We start from the raw sequence: 21,104 nt of genomic DNA on the forward strand, positions 1-21,104 counted from the left end.
AGGAGGATGAAGTCAACCTGGAGAAGAAATCGGGATTGGGGAGCCGAGATTGCAGCGAGACGTTCAGGAAGGGTTTCGAGGAATTTTAGTTTAAATAGCAGATGAATGTGAAGGACACAACACATGTAATCAAGCTCAGAGCGAATCAATAGAAAAAGTGAATACAAAAGTCCAGTTCGTTGTTTTTCATAGTTCTAAATCGATTTGTACCGAAAGTCTGCCCAGATCTCATTTTACAAACTTATTCTTCTAATTGTTGTTTCTAGCCCCAACAGCAACTAAGGCATTTCAACAGTTTCAGTCTCTCAGACACGAATTGGATGGATATACACAACATCAATAGACCAAAACAAAGGGATCTTTTGCGGTTTGCACGATGCAAAAAACTCACTTGTCATAAATCTTGCGAGAGCAAAGTCAAAACTATGCAATATATTAATTGCTCTTTTTTCTATAATAGCATTATGTTGGTTTGATTTCTAAGCAAAAAGAGAGATGTCATTAGGATTTCACTTTTCCAGAAGGTTTGTTACTTACTGGTTAAGATCATAAACACACAAAAAGATACTTAGAAACCTCAAAAGATTTACTGCAGATAATCGAATTAACTAATTAACAAAACTTTCTTCTTGGTTTAAAAAGAGATATCCCTCCAAATTTAAGCTTTCCCTAGTTTCAGAAACAAAACTGCATCTCTGCGTAATACTAAAACTTAAAAAGCAAGCCTAACTAACTAAGAAAACACTCCTAGTATTATTAACAATGAGTTTTTAACTAAATTAGAAACCTAACACTAATAATTCAAAATGCATGACTAAGTTTCCAAATCTTAACCGTATTATCGTCGCTCTCGCTCGCCGAGGCAAGTAACCGGCTTTCCTTCTGCATTGTTTTTCAATAAAACAGTCTCAAGTCAGTACAAGTGCAAATATAAAAATCAGAGTCTATAGAAAGAGATGAATCAGGTATATGCTAAAAGCCTAAAACCATATAAATAAGAAAATTAATCTTTCAAATTATTTTCAAGAATCAAACTCAGAACCAAAAAAATACTAATAAGTTTTAAGTATTATGTATCGGAACGCTATCAAGGAAATGAACTTACATCAGGTGACTATTGGACTGAGTTTACATCCATTTCATGTGCTTTCTCCTTCTTAAGCAAAAGTTTGTATGCAGGCAGTTTCAACAACCTGGCACAATGATGATCAGCATTTCAATTTGGCTGTAGCACAAGGTATGTCGTGAAAATTCGCTGGCCAGAGTTTAAATGCCAAGAAGATAAACCAAACAAGATATCTGGTTGAAGATATGTCAACATGATCAGAAAAAGAGGGCTTTGTGATTACAGAGTAAAAGGTAAAAGGGAGAAGTGCATACAGAGTCACTGCAGTCGCTGTCCACAAATAACTGTATAGTATCATCCCCTGCTCCACTAGCAATAATACCGTCCCTGTTATCATCAGATCTCATTAAAAACTAAACTTACATCTATTTATCCACAAGTGTCTCTGGATATAAGCATACGCACAATCATATGGAGGCAAAATAATTTAGTTGAACAATGGTGTCAATACAACTCCAGTCTCCAATCCACAATCATAAGCCCCAATACATCTCATCAAAGAACTTTTATATCTATTTATCCACAAGTGTCATATGGAGGCAATAGAATTTAGTTGGAATGGTTTTGCCCAAGGGATTTAGTAAGGACTTTTAAACTGTTTCTTTCAAATGCCTCAAAAGAAACCAAAGTGAGACGATCTATACCTTGTCCAATGAACTGAGTATATGGCACGATTGTGAAAACCAGAGAGTGTACAAAGATGGGTCCTGCAAAAAAATCCAAACAGGGTAGTAGATATTCAATTAGCTACAAGTTGGAACATGAGTTCTCTTGCATATTCAACTGCATCTTATCTCAAACTTATATCCTCACCAGGGTACATATCCTTCACCAGATTGCATCCTTTGAATATCTGTCCACCATATTTTTACTGTTCGATCATCACTGCAAAAGTTCACACAATCCTAATGTTGTCAGAACAGGTAACAGAGATGAAATATATCCTATGAGAAACTATGATGAGAAGATTCGCCAAACCTACAAGTGACCATCCTGTCCCCAGCAGCATTGAAGGATATGCCTTGAACTACTCGAGCTTCATCATGACTCTTCAGTGTAAAAGACTGAGCTGATTTAACGACTGAAGAAACATTTGAAAAATCTTTAATCATGTATTGGCGATGAACTCATAAACCTATGACAGTACCACTCTTCCGGGAACTAAGTCTGGAGACTGGAGTTGGCATAACCATCAGAGCCTTGAAAGAAGGCAAAAGTAAGAATGTACAAGTACTAAAACAGATTGAGGAATAGTAAAGTGGATATCCTTAGAGAGTATAAAACCATAATCTTTATATGCAAATTTCAATATATACAAGAATCTCTATTTGTCAAATACAGTTCACGAAGAATGAATCCTTTAGTAATCAATGGGTTTCTATTGGTAACAATCAATGGGTTTTTCCTTGTTGTTTAGTCACAGCTTCAATGGGTTTTTCTATTTGTAACAATCAATGGGCTTCCTTGTTGTTTAGTCACAGCTTCAACGAATACGATTCACGTGAGAAAACGGCTCAGAAACTGCTTTTGGGGCAGCTTTTTTGACGGTCTCTGGTACTCCAAAAACATTCCAGAATCTCAGAGTCTCGTCTCCTGCTGCTGAAGCTACGGTACAACCATCTGGACTCTGTAGAAAACATAACAAACAACACAAGCGTTAGGACTAGTGACTTCTAAGAGTACTTTCACCACCTAAAGAGATTGATCAAGTTACCTGGGCCATATATAGAACTCTTGATGTATGACCGGTGAGCTCAGCCATTTTCACCATGGATGGGTACTTCCAAAGTGTAAGCTGATTCTGTGTAAACCCATGTGAACTAAGCAACTCTCTTTCATTCTTGCTCCATAACAACGAACAAACTTGGGAACCAGTGTCTACTGAATTCAGGCAAGCCCCGGTGTGAGTATTCCAGAACTTGATGGTCCTGTCTCCTCCACCACCACCAGTTGCAAGCAAATTCGCTTGGAAAGGGCACCACGCAAGAGCTTTCACTGCAGATGTATGTTCCTCAAGCCTGTGCAGCCATTGCGTGGTTGAGTTTGAGGAGGCGACAGAACGATCCCATATGTGTACCACATTGTCGTTGCCACCACTCGCTAGTTGTTGTCCAGATCCTGACCACTTCAGACCACAAACCTCTTGAGTGTGACCTCGGTAAGTTTCCACAATGGGTGATCTGATCCTCACATCATTGTTGATGATCAGTCCATCCATTCCTCCGGTAGTCAGGATGTGATTGTTCCATGCCAATGATCCTACTCTTGACTGGTGACCACCCTTCAATGTCCTTAGCTGCAAAATTATGATAAACACACATCAGACTAAGACCCTTCAATGTTTGATATCATATCTCAACATAAAAAGAGAGGAATAGTAAATTACTTGACGGTTGGAAGCAGAATCCCAGAGCTGGACTTCAGAGTTGTTGAGTCCAAGTGCAACATGACGACCATCAGGCGCCCAATTGATGCTTGTGACAGGTCCTTTCTCTTCATCAACGGTGACAAGCTCAGATGTAGAACCGGTGGAAGCATCCCACAAGTAAACAGTGTGGCCCAAGGCTATGGCTAGGACATTAGCACTGCCCCAGTCAAGCAAGTTGAGGTAGAAGTCGTCCACAATGTCAGGTGCATCCAAGGTCCTCTCAGAAGTCTATTATTACAACAGAAACGTTAAAACAACTCTAAAAGCAGCAACAAGTAGGTTGGGTAATTTAAGGATCAAAACACAATAATAAATACAGTTACACATACCTGAGGAATGTATCTACGAGGCTTCACGGATTTAGGTTGCTGGTGAAGAGAAGCAGAGTGATGGGTGGGAAGAAGATCTACAGGAGCCTGAGGTTTGTTTCTGAAGGCGAGGATCCTGGTGTGGTTGAGGTTCATGGTCTCAGCCAACTGCTTCCTGTATGCCTCCTTGGATGGTGAACTTACCGCTGCTGATTGATCCTTACCTTTTTTACCTTCCATAAGGGCGTAGTGTGCATAGTCGAAATCCATAGCTGATCTGTTGGGTATGAACCTGTCCAGCTGGTGGATGATAACACATAAATCAAATCAGTACAATTCAATCAATATCACAAATCGAAGGCCTAATTAGTAAAACCAAACCCCCAAATCGAACCCTAATTCGTAACAACAGAACGGAATCAATGTAAAATTGCATCGGTTCTGAAGAATCAAAACCGTAAATTGAAACGACAGAAAGGGAATTTATAATAAAGAATTAAAGAAAGCAATAAACTTACGTTTTCCTTGGAACTTTTCCTGGGAAGAAAGTGTTCTTGAAGAGGGCATCGATTCAAACCTGTATCCATTATTATCAACAAACAAACAAACAAACAAACAAACACAAAAGACAAATAATCCAATAACAAATAGAAAACACACACACAAAAGCGATGGGGATTATACGAAACGAAACGGATTAGAAGATTAAACAACGAGAGATTAGATATAAAGAGGAATCAAATTAAAGCCTGCAGAGATGGGAAGCGTTAGTAAATTCGAGCAGAGAGAGAGAGCAGAGCGAAGAGTTTGTTAGTTCTTCGCAGATGATGAGAGAGAGAGAGAGAGAGAGGGATTATTTATATAAGAAAAGCAGATCGAAGTGATTGAGAAAGTTAGAAATTTGGGGTTATTTATATAAGAAAAGGCAGTGGAGGAACGAATCTCTCAATTTAGGGTTTTTTTGACGGACTCCGATTTCTATAATCGGTAAGTTGGCAACGGCTATATTTCTCAGAAAGAGAGAGAGAGCCGTTGAGAGAATTATTATGTTGACGGAGAGACAGCTATTTTTAAGTAATAAATCATATTTTTTTCTGGTCAAACCCATTTTTAANAAAAAAAAAAAAAAAAAAAAAAAAAAAAAAAAAAAAAAAAAAAAAAAACGTCACCAAATTAGCAAAAGTAGTGAAAAAAATTATGAAATTTACGTAATATCTCATTTTTATTGATTTTCCAAACAAATCATAAATTTTTGTTGACTTTTCTAGTTCTAATTATAAACAACAAATCATAAGGTTTGCTTTAAGCTTTTTAATGCAAATAAATAATCAAAAGATCAACAAAACTTAAAGCTTTCTTCTTGGTTTAAAAGAGATATATCCCTTCAATGCTTTCTATTAGTTTTTACAAACAAACAACTGCATCTCTGTGTATACTAAAACCTAAAGCAAAGCCTAACACTAACAAAACAACTGCATAACCTTGCCTACTAGTCATGGCTCCGATACAAGCTTCCAAATCTTAACCGTTTGATCGTCGCTGGCCGAGGCAAGCAACCGGCTTTCCTTCTGCATTGGTTTTCAATAAACAGTCTCCAGTCAGTACAATGCAAATATCGAAATCAGAGTCTATAGCAAGCAAAGACATGGTTCAGGTACATGCGCATTAACAAGGAAAGCAACTTACATCAGGTGCCCATTGGACTGAATTTATATCCGTTTTGTATGTGCCTTCTCCTTCTTGAGCAAAAGTTTGTATGCAGGTTCAACAATCTGGCACATTAATGATGATCACCATTTCAATTTGGCTGTAGCACAAGGTATGTAAAAATTCATAGAGAAAACACACGTGCTTTGGTTTCTAGTGTTATGATACAACGGTGACAGAAACGAATGCCAAGAAGACAAGATATGGTTGAAGACTTTTAAACTGTTTCTTTCAAATGCCTCAAACGAAACCAAAGTGAGAAGAATGAAGATCTATACCTTGACCAATGAACTGAGTATATGGCACGATCGTGAAAACCAGAGAGTGTACAAAGATGGGTCCTGCAAAAAAAATCCAAACAGGGTAGATATTCAATTAGCTACAAGTTCGAACATGAGTTTTCTTGCATATTTAACTGCATCTGCATGCATCTTATGTCAAACTTATATCCTCAGTCACCAGGGTACATATCCTTCACCCGATTCCATCCGTTTAATATCTGTCCACCATATTTTTACTGTTCGATCATCACTGCAAAAGTTCACACAATCCTAATGTTGTCAGGACAGGTAACAGAGATGAAAATATATCCTATGAGAAACTATATATGAGGAGAAGATTCACCAACCTACAAGTGACCATCCTGTCCCCAGCAGCGTTAAAGGAAATAACCCATACGGTAGAAGAATGACCACTGAGTGAAGATTAAAAGCAACATGTTAGAAATAGGAATTTTTTTGAACATGCATGTGAGAAAGACGAAGAGGCATATAGAGAGGATTTACTTGTTAGATTCACTTAAGGTTTGGACACAATTATAATCACCATACTCATCCTTACACCACCAAACCTGTTCAATCAAAGCACAAGCATTGCCGTTAAATGCTTATCAGTGGATATGACGACAGAACGTTTTAAAAGCTCCAATGTTCTGTATACCTTGATAGTGTTATCATAACTGCAAGAGAACAAAAGATCCATAGTGGGATGCCACTGGACCATCTTAACATCGTCTGAATGACCTAATAAGAAATTGCGACACAATAACATTTATCCTCCGGTTGTATCTCCCAAATCGAGACAGACTTGTCTCTACCACATGTTGCAAGCAACGAACCAGATGCATTCCATGATACACTTTTGACTTCACTTTCATGTCCCTGCATTCCGCAAGCTCAAGAAATCAAGATCAAGGAATGAAATCCCCTTAAGGCAACAATATACTATATGTCAAAAGCTAATTGATCTCATAACTTGTCATGCAAGCATCTACTCTTCTCCATGCCCTAGTTAATTATAAGTCAACAAGGAGGTACCTGTAAAACGGATACACACTCGGAGTCAGTAGCATAGTTTTCCCAAACGCAAGTTTTGCCATCGAAACTTGCAGTGGCCAATAACTTCCCAGACGGTGACCAAGCGCACGATTTCACAGTTCTTGTGTTCGTGCCTTCCAAAACTGCCTGGACCAATCACCAAGCTTCATTATCATTAGTGACCTTTTTTTATCTAACTTGCAAACAAATACACATCAAAATCGAAAGAAAGAAAGAAGAACCTTGCAGGACCAGGAACGAGAGAGAGAGCTCTGTTCCCAGATTCGTACGGTCTTATCGGCGCTGCAGGAGGCAAAAAACACCGGCGGCGGCTGGATTCCAGGCGACGTTCCAAACACGATCAGTGTGACCTTCGAGTTTCTGAACCTCCACTAACTCCAATGTCATCTCTGAACTCGATAGCTTGATCAAGGAAGCCTAATCAGTTTCGTCAAAAATCTAATTATATATCAATTTCGTCAAAAATCTAGTTAATATAGCATATGGTTAAAGTCTAATTTCAAGTTAACTTTTACTATACACACCCTCTTAAAGTGTTTTATTAAGATATTTCCAAAAAAAAAGTGTATGATCTCTAAAATATTTGGAAGATGTGAAAAATATGGAATATTGAGTTGGTTTCGGAAAAAATATTCTCATTTTTTAAAACCTAATTTGTAAATTACCTTTTAATTTTTTTTTTTTGTTAAATTTATCAAACCAAAAACCTTTTTACAACGTATGTAACCTGAAGTTGTTACGTTTCTTTCGGTCATGCTATTTCGAGTTTTACCCGATGAAAACGAATCCATGTGTTGAACATATGTGATTTTTAGATTTTGTTGATAGATTGATCCCGGCCCATAACCAAATTCAAAGAAAAAAAAAACATATTTTGATGGTTTTTGATCTACTTCAGATTTCTGAGTGAGAGAGCTAGGTCATGTGTATCCCGTCGTCGTGAGTGCTTAAGATTGGTTAGTGTCGAAATAAGGTGTCTCTTAGTGTCGAATCACTCTAATTAGTAATTATACACACTTTTTGTCGTAAGATTTGATTTATAGACTTATAGTAGTAAAAGTTTTGAAGATTTAACGTAAGTTGATAAACGCCCTCGTGTTCTATATTAATTTTTCAAGTTCGAAAACATAATCATTATTCTTTTTTTGTCGGTACATAATCATTATTCTTAAGTCGATGAACTTGTATTATTATAAGCAAAGCATATAAAGTTTAACAAGAATATAGGATAATATGAAACATACAAATAGTTAAGCTAGATGACTTCGAAAAGTATACGACTTCAGATTAAAACTGTTTTAAGTCTATATATGGTACGTAGATTAGTCATCTGCTGGTGCTTTAGTCGATAAGCTCCATGTACAAAGCCTTACAAGTTCTTGTTTGGACTATTAGACAAAAAAAAAAAAAGTACTAACTTTTTATTTCGCCTAGGACCCAAAAGTTACGAGCACGGGTCTAATAGTCTAACATTAGTATGTGTTATTGATTATGATCGTAGGCATCATACAAAGCATTCCAGCATCAGTAGTCGGTAGGACAGTTCCTAGTGTTGTTAATATTATTCTGCTATTAAATTTTAAACTCTTGACTATTATAGAATTTTAAACAACCAATAATATATAATTATATAAATATACTAATATCAGTTCCTAGTGCTGTTAATATTATTCTGCTATTAAATTTTAAACTCTTGACTATTATAGAATTTTAAACAACCAATAATAATTATATAAATATACTAATATCAGATAAATAATTATCGATTATAGTTTTTAAAATGGTAACGAACAACGGAACAAGTATATAATAATTTGTCCTTAACGAACCACAATAACTGTGTCTCCAAATCAATATCTCATTTTGGTTGGAGTGGGCATACAAGATACTTGTCCTTTACCTTGTTTTGTCTCATTGTTAAAGGCAAGTACCATTAACAAAATAACTGTTTTTAACTCTAATACTTAAATTTCTTTGTTATTACCATCGCGTCGGGGGACATGCTAGCTGGAACATCTCTGCCAGAGCTTTATCCTCAAGTTAAAACATTAGATTTTGGGCCATCTTTAAAAAAAAAAAAAAGATAAGGAGAGCATAATTTCTCAGATATGCATATCTATTATAGTCTACGAGTAAATAGAGTTCAGTTCATCATCATTAGCCATGATAATAAGACGTAACATATAACGACACATTGAACCAAAAGAGAGAGAAGAAAAAAAAAAGATTTGATAAGAAAGGAACAATCAAAGAAAAGGCCAAACAAATTGATTGATATTTTTTGTAAAGCTTACGTAAAACTTTATATATAAAAAAAAAAAAAAAAAACGTAAATGGATATAAGATTTGATCGCACAACACAAAGACACGAGTGGTGAGAAAAGAAAGAAGAAAAAGAAAGAACCCAAATGGATCACACATCTCATCAATTCTCCTTAAATGGCTAAAAAAGATCTCACCCCTTCTTTACTTTTTTCCCTCTTTCTGATTTGTGATAATTGAAACCAGCACATGAAGACAACCCTATTTTCTTATCATAGTTTTTTTTTTTTATTAAAATCAAATATAAATGATGTACTTTTTATTATTATTTTTTTATTTTTGTCTATGCACACATACATGCATATATATAGAGACATGTAAATAGTAAAATGTAGGGTCTCTTCCCAAATTTAAAGCCTGCAACAGAAATGAGTGCACTTCTCTGTAGTAAACAGTAACACATCGGTCTTCTTCATGTCTTTGGATTTCTTTTTTGGATTTGGATTCGGTTTCAGCCATATATTTTTTCTTTTTATTTCTTGAAAATAAAAATACATGAGCTTCATCTCTTTCTTTATGAACAACATTTTAAATAAATGTAATTCTAAGAAGACAAGTTATAGTATAAGATTTGTTTCTATTTTTTTTTAGGTCGGAAGATCTAAAAGATATGAAAATTGATTCGTGTCATAAACAGAGGGAGCTCCGTACGTGATTTGGCCCTCTTTCTTTTCAACTTCTTTCTTGAATTTTTAAAATTATTTAATATTTTTTTTATTTTTCTTGGTTTTGTTTGTTTAGTAATAAAATGTTGCCTATATGTTTGGTCTAGTGCTCTGAGTCTTTTAGTGAGGTAGATGATGATGAAGATTCTGGGGTTCTTCCTCTTCTTCTTCATGAAACTGTAATAAAAGTAAGTAAAGATGTAAATCAAAAGTTTTTTTTGTATTATTTGCGTTCTCATGCAAAAGAGATTAATCAGAGACCCACTTTTCTCTTTTTCAGTTTTGGTTGCATCATTTGTTTTTTTTTTGTACCCTTTAACTTATATATATTATTGTTGATTTTTTCTCCTTTTTGGTTCTCTTAGGAACATATAGAGAAGCTGCGGAATGAAAGAAAGTACACTGTTCTTTCACTGAGAAAGAAGAGAAATAAAAACACTTTCTTCTTCCTCAGTTTTTAACACACATTTTGGAAATTTTGATGTAATAACAATTCTGTTTGGAACGTTTTGTTGTCTGAGATCTTCCCAAAGGTTCTATCAGAAGAAGAAGGATAAAAGGCAAGTTCAACACTTTTATGTTCTTTGGACATTTGTAGTAATCTAAAGCTTTCTTTTTTACCTTATTACTACTACTACTAGTTCACTGTTTTCACAGGTATTCTATTATTATTGGTCTGTGTATCATTAAGCCTATGTTTACTGCTTTCATTAACTCATGCTTCCGTTTCACATTATTAACCTATTAGATATTTTTTTAATGAATTATTTAATGACATAGTAATGTTCTCTGTCTCTTGCAGCGATTTTTACATTTAGTACTATTTCTCTCCAAAGATTTGGTTTCTCAGATCTTCTGTAAACAGTTTTGTCTGAGTATTTATTAAATATACTTGTCTTCTTGTTAATGCAGTTTCATTGAAACCCCAAATGGACAACGACAACGCTTTTAGTTCTCTGAATAATGTCATGGCCAACCAAAACCCTCTTCTCATGGATTTTATACCTTCAAGAGAAGATTCAACTTCATTTTCATCAATGCTTCCATGGAACTCCATCAGATCAGATCCTCTACAAATGGGTGGCTTTGATATCTTCAATTCTATGCTGACTAACAAATACTTGTCATCATCTTCTTCACGATCTTTTGATGTTCAAGAAAACCGCAATGTCGAAAGCTTTGAGGTCATGGCACCTCCTCCTCCTCCTCATCCTCAACTTCATCATTTGGATCATTTAAGACCTTATGATGATGCCTCAAACAACATGTGGGGTTTTGAAGGCAATAGCGAGTTTCAGACATACTCAGGTGTTGTTGGTCCAAGTGAACCAATGATGTCTACATTTGGTGAAGATGATTTCCCGTTTCTGATTTCTAATAAAAGAAACAGTGAGCTTTCGTTGAGTCTTGCCACTGATGTTTCTGATGAATGCTCGGAGATAAGTCTTTGTGCTGCTACTAGATTAGCCTCAGAGCAAGCTTCTTGCAGCAGCAAAGACATCTCTAGTAACGTTGTCACTCAAAGTTTCTCTCAACTTATATTTGGCTCAAAGTACCTTCACTCTGTTCAAGAAATACTATCTCACTTCGCTACATACTCACTCGATTATTCATCTCGAGGAACCGAGTCAGGAGCTGCTCATTCAGCCTTTACTTCACGTTTTGAGAATCTAACTGAGTTTCTTGATGATGATTCTAATAACTCGGAGGCAGGTTTGGGATCTACATTGCAAAGAAGAGCATTAGAAGCACAGAAGACACATCTCCTTGATCTTCTACAAATGGTATGGCATTATATATTCACATTTGTGACATAACTTAAGAAATGGTTTTGAATTGAGTTGATATGTGTTCTTCTTCAGGTGGATGATAGATATAGCCATTGCGTAGACGAGATTCATACGGTTGTATCAGCGTTCCACGCTGCAACTGAGTTAGATCCGCAGTTACACACCCGGTTTGCCCTCCAAACCATCTCTTTCCTATACAAGAACCTGAGAGAGAGAATCTGCAAGAAGATACTCGCCATGGGATCTGTGTTGGAGAGAGGCAAAGACAAGTCTCAAGAAAACTCTATCTTCCACCAGCATTGCCTTCTTCAGCAGCTGAAACGAAAGAACCATCAGATTTGGAGACCGCAGCGAGGTTTGCCTGAGAAATCAGTATCGGTTCTAAGGACTTGGATGTTCCAAAACTTCCTTCACCCGTAACAATCCTTACTCTTCCTAAGTCCTAACCCTACTTTATGTTGTTAACTCGAGTTTATAAGCAAAGTTATGTTTTATTGATTGCAGTTACCCAAAAGATTCGGAGAAACATCTTCTTGCTATACGAAGTGGCTTGACAAGAAGTCAGGTAACGTCTCATCTTTGTTTCTTATGCAATGGACTCACTGATCACAATGATAGCAACTTTGGTATTCAAATGAGTCATATCTTATACTAGTGTCTAAAAACCCGGTATAGGTTGAGATTAGGGCTAGGGAAATATCAAGCTTGTCTCTTGAACTTCAAATGAGACTAGATGATTTATCCTTAAATTGACAATAATGTTACTTAAGTCATAGGATTGTAGTTGCACATATGTAATGTTTACTCAAGTCAAAGCGGGCAAAGGATAAAAGTCTTTTGTTGTTGTTGTGTGATTAAAGGTATCAAACTGGTTTATAAATGCGCGGGTTAGGCTATGGAAGCCAATGATAGAAGAGATGTATGCTGAAATGAACAAGAGGAAACTCAATAACAGTCACCTTCAACCAAACGGAGCAACTCTTCGAATGCCAAAGTCTGTTATGATGAGCCAAGCAATGCACAAATAAGTCAACAATTGTGTTAGGCAATTTGCTACTACTATATGATTGCCCAAAATATCTAAAGCAGTTACTACTATCATTACTTATGTTATAATTGTATATACAACTTCTTATTATGTTGTGTTTTAAACTTTTAATCAATAACTCATCACCATTTTTCCTTTTTGAATTAATCGTTATCATCCTCTTATAAAGCTCATCACTATTTTTACATAAAAATAAATGAGTTAGTTGAAAAATTATGAAAACTGCAAACACAAATTATGAAAAATTACATATTCACTTTTTTTTTTCTATAAAGTATTCATAAAAACTGCAATCACAAACAAACATTATAAAAAAATTGAAAAAATTTAAGTAAAAAACTTCTTAAGAAAAACTGTAATATCATCATTTGAAAAATAAGCATACACATTTTACATATGGGTAAGTAGGTAACAAACAAATGGACTGAATTTTAGAGACTAATAACAATAGCACGTAGCAAACGGCGTCGTATTATGTTTTGACTGGTGTCGTCCTTAGTCAACTAACAAAAACGCAGCGTTTTCATCTCGTACGGACACACACCTCTCAATTAGAAAGTATAGTAAGAAATTAGAAAAGCAACAAAACACATTTGCCACACTGAAGGAAGAAAGTGTAAAGACGGAACCTTTGACGACGGCGAATGGAGGACGACGGAGTGGCCATGACCGGAGGTATAGCGTCTCGAGACACAGCGAAACCTAGCGAGGACATACTCATCTGCGTCGATGTCGATGTGGAATCGACGGTGGAGATGAAGACCACATATGCTAACGGTAAGCCTATGAACAGGCTAGAGTGCGTCAAGCTAGCCATTACTCGCTTCATTCACGACAAGCTCGCCACAAACCCTAATCATCGTTTCGCTTTCGCTACCCTCTCCAAATCAGCCGCTTGGGTAATAATACTTTCTCCCCTGAGCTCTAGGTTGCTTTTGCTTTTTGAGTATGCATGGTCCTGAGGTGAAAAATTTGATGGAATTCGTGATGTTCATTGGAAAGGTGTTTCTTTTGTGTTGATAGATTCATATAGCTTCACTAGTGACTGCTAAAGTTTAGGTTTTTTTTTAATATGTTTCAGCTTAAAAAGGAATTCACTAGTAATGCTGAATCTGCTGCTGCTTCTTTAAGAGAAATGTCAGCTACTAAAGCCTCTGGTCCAGCGGATCTCACTCTTCTGTTTCAGGAAGCTGCTCAACAAGCCAAAACTTCCAGAGCACAAAACCAAAGTTTGAGAGTGGTAAGTTTTGTTTTATGCAATAACTATCTCCTCTAGCCACAGCTTGGGGGAAAATAAGTTGTTATACTGATTGATTGATTTCGTGTATGTATTGCTCTTCAGATTCTCATATACTGCAGGTCATCTGTGATACCAACATATGATTGGCCCGTTAACCAGAAGCTTTTCACATTGGATATTTTGTACCTACACGACAGGCCGAGTCCTGATAACTCTCCTCACGATGTGTATGACTCTCTTGTTGATGCTATAAAGCGTGTTTCGAAGTGTGAAGGTTACATCTTTGGGAGCGGTCATGGGCTTGCGCAGTCTTTTTTCAAGCGTATGTCAACGCTGTTGTCACATCCTTCTCAAAGATGTGCTCAAGCTGATCTCCTCAAGCCCCCTGCAAAGAAGGTAACTGCGGTTAAGGTGTCAAATTAATGCTTATATGACTTTCTTCTTCCTGTGCTGTTTCAGATATTCTTTAGTTTTGTTTCAGCCAGCTGTTTCCTGTGATAAGTCAGCCTCGGATTCAAAAAAAGCAGCGAAGGAACCGTTAGAAAAGACAAAAACTACTACTACAAACACAAAAAGATGTGCTCAAGCTGATCTCCCCATGCCCCCTGCAAAGAAGGTAACTGCGGTTAAGGTATCAAATGCTTATATGAATTTCCTCTTCTTGTGCTGTTACAGATGTTCTTTAATTTTGTTTCAGCCAGCTGTTTCCTGTGATAAGCCAGCCTCGGATTCAAAAAAAGCAGCGAAGGAACCGTTAAAAAAAACTACTACTACAAACACAAAGAGAATACACAGCCTAGGCAATGAGAAAGTATGTTTTTGTTCTTTTCACGTATTTTAACTGTTGCTCATATAATAGACTAGGAAACACCATGGTTTACCAATTGCGAATTGCAGTAATAAGTATTCATGGTTTTGAGCTTCTCATTATCTTCATATCGGAGATATAATTTTCTTGAACATCTATTGTTTTATCTTTTATCCATACTAGTTTCATTTGCTCTGGACGAGTTAAACAAAAAAAATTGTAGACTCATGCTTAATCATTTCCTTGACAGGCATGTGATGTCAAAAACTATGGTGAAAATTTAGTTGGGTCGAGGGTCAAAATCTTGTGGCCTTTGGATAACGCGTAAGCACTTTATATTTTCTTCTTTAATATACTGCTTTGATTGATTTATTCTTTTTGTGCTGTGTATGATCCTTTAATAGCTGAAACTGGACAACACCTCGGATGTTTGCATTTCTGTCGACTACGCCTGTAAATGAGTATTGGATGTTTACCACAGGTATTATGAAGCTGTGGTCAGTACATATTATTCTGCTAAAGGGATACATCGGGTAAAGCCTATTATATCTGTCTCCTACGTAACTATGTCGTTGGTTGTTGGTGAATCATTAGCCTACTCTTAAGTGATACACTTTTGTTTAATTTGATCTAGGTCATTAATATTTGTTATAACCTGCTGCTGCTATGTTTGTTTTCAGGTTCGTTATGTTGATGGAGATGAAGAAAGCTTGAATATGAGAACTGAAAAGTGGTATTTTGTGAATAAATCAAAATTGTTAAAGGTGGGGAATTTATATCTCTCATCTCTGGGTTTTCTGTTTTGTTTCATTCTCCAGATTGTTTTAAGCTTCCACATTTTCTGTCAGCAGGATAAAGAAGCGAAGCAAATGGGATGTGATAAAGAAGCCTTCACAATGTAAGCATTACTTCTCCAGTTCCTGTGTTTTTGTGTCGGTGGAATTTAGATATGAACTGTTGTTATGAGATAAACTCGCTGTTCTTGTAATGACGCTGGAATAGCTACTGTTTCTTCATGCAGCCCCCCGAAGAAGAAAGCTAAGACAAGCAAGGAACAGTCAACTAATCAGCAATCGAAGATGCTTTCACCGTTTCCACCTATTGTTAAAAAGGAAGATGAGGTCATACATGGATAGGTTACCATTTTTAATTCAGAAACCAAGCAACCAATCTCTTTTGTTTAAGTCTTTCCACTTATTGTCTTCAGGTTCCCCAAATATCACAGAGGCAGGCAAAACAAGTTCTCAGTAGCTGTGCTGGCCAGCTCAAAAAGTATCCGACAGAAGCGGTGAAATCGTTGAGCGTCTCCTTGGATAAGCACAGTGATATAGTGGATTCAATGTGTGAAGGGGCACTTGATGCTTTGATGCAAAAAGAAATTGTTTCTAATATAAAAGACGTAAGCTCTCTCACCTGTACTGTATCAAACTATCTATTCTTGTTTGTAGAAATGATACTTGCGTCATGTGACTTACACGAGTGAAGGTGATTTTTGAGTACCTATGCTTCCTGAAACCAGCATTATAACACTGAAATTCGTCATGTGTAAAAGAAGATGAATGTCTTCCTCGCTTATGTTGGAAGTAGATTGTTAACTGTAAACTTATTTTCACCTATGAGCAGGAACAACAGAAAGCAGCAGAAGTTTCTACCCACGAGTTAAATTGTGTACCTGAGAGGAACCTGGAGCATTCATTGAGTTTATGTGCTCATGATTCATCTGTCAATGCAGCTATTTCTTCTATGAATGAGGATGGACATAAGGCTGGGTCCCCGCGACGTGAAACAGTGGCTATTGGAGGAGTAAAGACTCAGGAAAGCAAACAGCTTGAGATGGCTCAACAACCAGTGGCCGAAAAAGAGAATCTTGCAGATACTGAGACTCAGAAACACAAGCGAGCTCGAGTTGAAAGCTCCAGCCTTGATAAAGCTGATGGGGAGATGGATAAGAAAGCTGCAGAAGGAGAACCCTCTTGCCGTTCTCACAAATCCAGTGCCGAGCCTGGAGACGCGCATCCCAAGAAAATCACTCAACCTTGCTGCGTCACACAACAGCTGGCTAAGGTGAAACAGAGCATTAAAGACACTATAGCCAGTGTAAGACAGTTTCGCTCGGAGCTGGAGACAAAGGAACAGAGCATTGTAGACACACTAAGCATTGTACGACAGTTCCGTTTTGAGATGGAGAAAAAGGAAGACAATCTTGAAGATTCACTCCTGGAAATTGACGTGTTAGGTATGTGATCTGAACGAACGCTAGTCCTTTTTAGTGTGTATTATTTTGATTCTAGGTCTCTGATAATGTGAGGTTGGTGTATCAAATAGGGGAGAAGATATTGGAAATCAACAAAATCCTCAGCTGAAGATCTATCATCATGAAGTGGACGAGAGAGAAGTCTTTTTTTGTATAGCTTTATCTCATTGTTAAGGCAAAAGAAAGAAAGTAGGGCTAGGCAAAATAACTAATAACCAAAAATAACCGGTCGAACCGAACCGAAGTTTCTCAAATAGCCAAACAGTTATTAAAAAACTATATCCAAACTAACCGAACCAAATTGACAATTAAATGGTTATTATATACTTAATATTATGCAAAACTATAAAATAAACTTATAATATTAATTATTTCTAGATTCAAAACACTTAAATACTTTCAATAATCAATACATTTAAATGTTATTATTTTGAATTTACAAAGTTAAATATTATTTTGAGTTAACAAAGTTGGTAGGGGTCCAATTGCTGATACATGTCAAGGAATACACATCCAATAAAGCAAACAAAAGCGCCAATACCGTGACTACTCTCGGTTAAGTTATTAGTTAAGGATTCTTTTTATCCTAAATGATAAAAAAAAATGGAAAACATTGGATTAGCATTCATAATTAAACTAACAAAATAATAAATTTGGTCACTAACGAAAATATAATGATAATCCATAATCAAACTGTTTGTATTAAATGCAATGCAATATTGTACAGTAGATAAAGCTTGTGTTCATACAAAGGTAAAAACCAATAAATAAATCAATAATAATTTAAGTATAAATTATTATTTATACATTTTAATGATTTTTTAAAACATGTTTGAAATTTAATATATCTATTTTTAATACAATTTAACAATTTGTACCATTATAATAAAACATATTTTAAATTTTTGAATACTTTATCTTAAATGGATTTTAGCTACAAAATTATATCAAACACAATCTATGCATCTTAGTCTATATCATAATAAGAATTAAAATATTTGACAATAAACAAAAAGTAATTGTTAAACAAAAGAAAAACCACTAAATTTTTTAGAAAACCAACATATGCTAAGATATATTTATATATATCGTTATCCTAAGTAATAATTTAGCTCATGTCAAAAAAAAATTAAAAAATAGATATGCATAATACGTTAACATATGCATTGAGTTACATAAACATAAACATACATATATATATATATGGATTAGCTTGGTCTCATAATAAATTTTTGAAAATATATATGAGATCTTTTATATGGATTAGCTTGGAGTACAATTTTTGTGTAATTTCACTTTATAATATGAAATATCATCATAAAAATAATATAACCTCATAAAAAAATTTTCATTCTTAAAAAAACAATAGCTTTACCAATATAAGGAAGTTGAAGAAATTACATTATTAAGTGAGAAAATATTAGTTAGTTTACTTGTTAAATAGAGATGAATTTTTGTAATCTCTTATAATTATATCTTTATACTTTTTAAGAATTGTTAAAACTAAAATTTTTATTTTCTATATAGTAAAATCTCTAATCGTTCAAATTGACACAATGTCACAATCGTACCGGTTACTAACTTTGAAAACCTATATTGGTAGATATTAAAAAACAAAATCCATAATAATTAAGAACCGTAATACGACGCCGGATTTTAGTTTGACTCCTATTGCCCGAAACGCATCGTTTTAACATCTCGGACGAACAAAACAACGACAAAGGAGAGAATTTCAAAGGAGATCGACGACGGCGAAGGGATATGGAGGAAGACACTGTGGCGGTGACCGGAGGTGCATCGAGTCGATACGCGCTGAAACAGGGTCGTATAAAAAACGAAGACATACTCATATGTATAGATGTAGATGCGGAATCGAGGGCGGAGATGAAGACCACTGGAACCAATGGTAAGCCTTTGATTAGGATGGAGTGCGTCAAGCAAGCCATTATCCTCTTCATCCACAATAAGCTCTCCATCAATCCTGATCATCGCTTTGCTTTCGCTACTCTCTCCAAATCAGCCGCTTGGGTATATCTTTCTCTCCCCGATTCTATTTGTATGTGAGATTGATTCTAATGTCGTCGCCTCTTCAATCAATTTTAGGGTTTCTCTTGATTTTTGTGTATTCTCCTCAAAGTTTGATTTTTTAGCTGAGAAATTTGGAATTTATGATGTTAAGATGAATAATAAGGCTATGTTTTGGTCTTTGCTTGTGAGTTTCTCTGTTCTTCTTCTTAGAGGATGTTACTGAAATTGTTTGGTCTGATTGATTTTGCTTTCCCTGTTGTTGCTTTTGTTGATCTTCTCAATTCATTTTGTTGTTTGATGGTTTTTTCACTTGATATTGGTGTTCATTGTACTGTTTGTAGCCTCTACATGTGTTGAAAGAATCACATTTGATGCTTAACGTAAGCTACACTAGTGAATGTTATGTGGGAAAACAAGTCAATGTGGTTCATCAAACTTCTGCTGGCCGTTTTCATTTGATTTGAACGTTTGAGGTCTTTTATGTTTCAGCTGAAAAAGGATTTCACCAGCAATGTTGAATCTGCTGTTGCTTCCTTAAGAGGATTGTCAGCTAATAAAACCTCTAGTCGAGCGGATCTCACACTTCTCTTCCGGGCTGCGGCTCAGGAAGCCAAAATTTCCAGATCACAAAACCGAATTTTCAGGGTGGTAAGTTCTATTTTGTGCAAATACAATCTACTCTTTAGATAGCTGATTTACTGATTTTGTTGATGTCGTCCTGCAGATTCTCATATACTGCAGGTCATCGATGAGACCAACACATGATTGGCCCTTAAACCAGAAGCTCTTCACATTGGATGTTATGTATCTGCATGACAAGCCAAGTCCTGATAATTGTCCTCAAGATGTGTATGACTCTCTCGTCGATGCTGTAGAACATGTTTCAGAGTATGAAGGTTACATATTTGAGAGTGGTCAAGGGCTTGCACGGTCTGTTTTCAAGCCCATGTCGATGTTGTTATCTCATCCTCAACAAAGATGTGCTCAAGATGATCTTGACATCCCCAGGTCTCTTGCTAAGAAGGTGCCTGTGACTGAGGCGACAAATGCTGTAGATCATTACAATGGGAACAATATTCAGATCATAAGCTAATGAAAACACTGTTACTCAAACAACTTGTATCTTGTATCTTTTGGTTATGATATGGTTGTAAGTTTCGCATGTGAGAAATAATTACTCAAAAACTTGTTCTAGATCCATGTCAAGTAAGAAACTCAAATGTCCAGATCAATATAAATGAGTTTCTTATTTTTTACAGAAAATACCTCAAGTCTCAGAGGTGTTGCTACTGTATATTGTTTCAGCTATATTTTTTAGAAAATATAATATACACCAAGGTGATGAATTATATGTCTAATAGCATCCAAATAATTGAACTATGTAACTAACTCTTATCCTTTATCCCGATAAGCATATCAGCAAAACTCTTCATATGAATAAAATACGTAGATGATACACAAATTACACAAAGTACAACACGTCATTTTGTGCCGAATCGGCCGACTAAATAATTATTTTCGTATGATTTATTTTGTCGCAGCTAATTGTTTCATAACTTCACACATGATACATACATAGATATCATAGTTTATGAGAGAATGTGTGGCTGTGAGAACGAGAAGCCAAGAAATATTATGAATGAATATTGCAAAGTCAACATAACATCAATCAAGTTGTTTGAAAACAAATACATTTCACAAAACACGATAGTTATTATTTATTTCTGCCGTCTCATGTCAGTATGACATATGATGACATTTTTAAATTTTGATTTGAGAGAATAACAGCCGTAAATTGATGTGTAATCTAGGTTAGGCCAAGATAAAAACATTTATGTGCAAGTGATATGCAAGTGGCTACCATATATTCAATAGGCTTCTGGTAACACTACAGGTTAATTAACATATATGCAACAATTTTGCGTTCTCTTGATGAGTTTATCCTCAATTATATCTAAAGCAATATAATCATGTTCGTAAATTTTATTCTTTCTGTATTATTTAACGGAACATGTCACCACGACTTTAAAATAATGAATAATC

The 21,104-nt window shown here is 35.8% G+C and overlaps 5 protein-coding genes, 1 long non-coding RNA gene and 1 pseudogene across 9 annotated transcripts; 3 read left to right on the forward strand and 4 right to left on the reverse strand.

Annotated features, from left to right (window-relative positions):
- LOC109125154 (protein CIA1-like) lies at positions 658–2,301 on the reverse strand. Its single transcript, XM_019233401.1, has 6 exons — positions 2,105–2,301; positions 1,940–2,011; positions 1,771–1,833; positions 1,381–1,453; positions 1,106–1,193; positions 658–882 (listed from the first exon to the last, which is right to left on the reverse strand). Exons 1-5 carry the CDS (start codon positions 2,236–2,238, stop codon positions 1,158–1,160), a joined length of 378 nt encoding a protein of 125 aa, XP_019088946.1. The 5' UTR covers positions 2,239–2,301; the 3' UTR covers positions 658–882; positions 1,106–1,157.
- Positions 2,398–4,805, reverse strand: LOC104729963 (cell division cycle 20.2, cofactor of APC complex-like). Its single transcript, XM_010449001.2, has 5 exons — positions 4,381–4,805; positions 3,884–4,162; positions 3,513–3,782; positions 2,841–3,422; positions 2,398–2,753 (listed from the first exon to the last, which is right to left on the reverse strand). The coding sequence occupies exons 1-5, from the start codon at positions 4,447–4,449 to the stop codon at positions 2,610–2,612; spliced, it is 1,344 nt and encodes a 447-aa protein (XP_010447303.1). The 5' UTR covers positions 4,450–4,805; the 3' UTR covers positions 2,398–2,609.
- On the reverse strand, positions 5,263–7,306 carry LOC104733161 (annotated as a pseudogene).
- LOC104729964 (homeobox protein ATH1) lies at positions 9,543–12,853 on the forward strand. Of its 2 annotated transcripts, none has more exons than XM_010449004.2 (7): positions 9,543–9,875; positions 9,970–10,081; positions 10,259–10,453; positions 10,806–11,677; positions 11,756–12,099; positions 12,188–12,248; positions 12,544–12,853. In XM_010449004.2, the coding sequence occupies exons 4-7, from the start codon at positions 10,823–10,825 to the stop codon at positions 12,709–12,711; spliced, it is 1,428 nt and encodes a 475-aa protein (XP_010447306.1). In that variant the 5' UTR covers positions 9,543–9,875; positions 9,970–10,081; positions 10,259–10,453; positions 10,806–10,822; the 3' UTR covers positions 12,712–12,853. The 2 variants fall into 2 exon arrangements, with proteins under 2 accessions (XP_010447306.1, XP_010447305.1); XM_010449003.2 differs by having other exon boundaries at positions 10,001–10,081.
- LOC104729967 lies at positions 13,316–17,321 on the forward strand. Of its 3 annotated transcripts, XM_010449009.2 has the most exons (13): positions 13,316–13,630; positions 13,813–13,971; positions 14,074–14,367; positions 14,453–14,587; positions 14,669–14,782; positions 15,030–15,103; positions 15,261–15,312; positions 15,460–15,543; positions 15,631–15,677; positions 15,801–15,900; positions 15,987–16,178; positions 16,403–17,015; positions 17,105–17,321. In XM_010449009.2, the coding sequence occupies exons 1-13, from the start codon at positions 13,376–13,378 to the stop codon at positions 17,140–17,142; spliced, it is 2,157 nt and encodes a 718-aa protein (XP_010447311.1). In that variant the 5' UTR covers positions 13,316–13,375; the 3' UTR covers positions 17,143–17,321. The 3 variants fall into 3 exon arrangements, with proteins under 3 accessions (XP_010447311.1, XP_010447310.1, XP_010447312.1); XM_010449008.2 differs by having other exon boundaries at positions 15,460–15,677; XM_010449010.2 differs by lacking the exon at positions 14,453–14,587 and having other exon boundaries at positions 15,460–15,677.
- Positions 15,707–16,618, reverse strand: LOC104729966. The gene is made up of 4 exons (XR_758371.2): positions 16,452–16,618; positions 16,193–16,288; positions 15,921–16,087; positions 15,707–15,817 (listed from the first exon to the last, which is right to left on the reverse strand). It is a non-coding gene; the product is annotated as an uncharacterized LOC104729966 (long non-coding RNA).
- LOC104729968 lies at positions 18,734–20,312 on the forward strand. The gene is made up of 3 exons (XM_010449012.2): positions 18,734–19,061; positions 19,551–19,709; positions 19,786–20,312. The coding sequence occupies exons 1-3, from the start codon at positions 18,795–18,797 to the stop codon at positions 20,152–20,154; spliced, it is 795 nt and encodes a 264-aa protein (XP_010447314.1). The 5' UTR covers positions 18,734–18,794; the 3' UTR covers positions 20,155–20,312.

Source organism: Camelina sativa, chromosome 12, assembly GCF_000633955.1.
Source record: "Camelina sativa cultivar DH55 chromosome 12, Cs, whole genome shotgun sequence".
Lineage (NCBI taxonomy): Eukaryota > Viridiplantae > Streptophyta > Magnoliopsida > Brassicales > Brassicaceae > Camelina > Camelina sativa.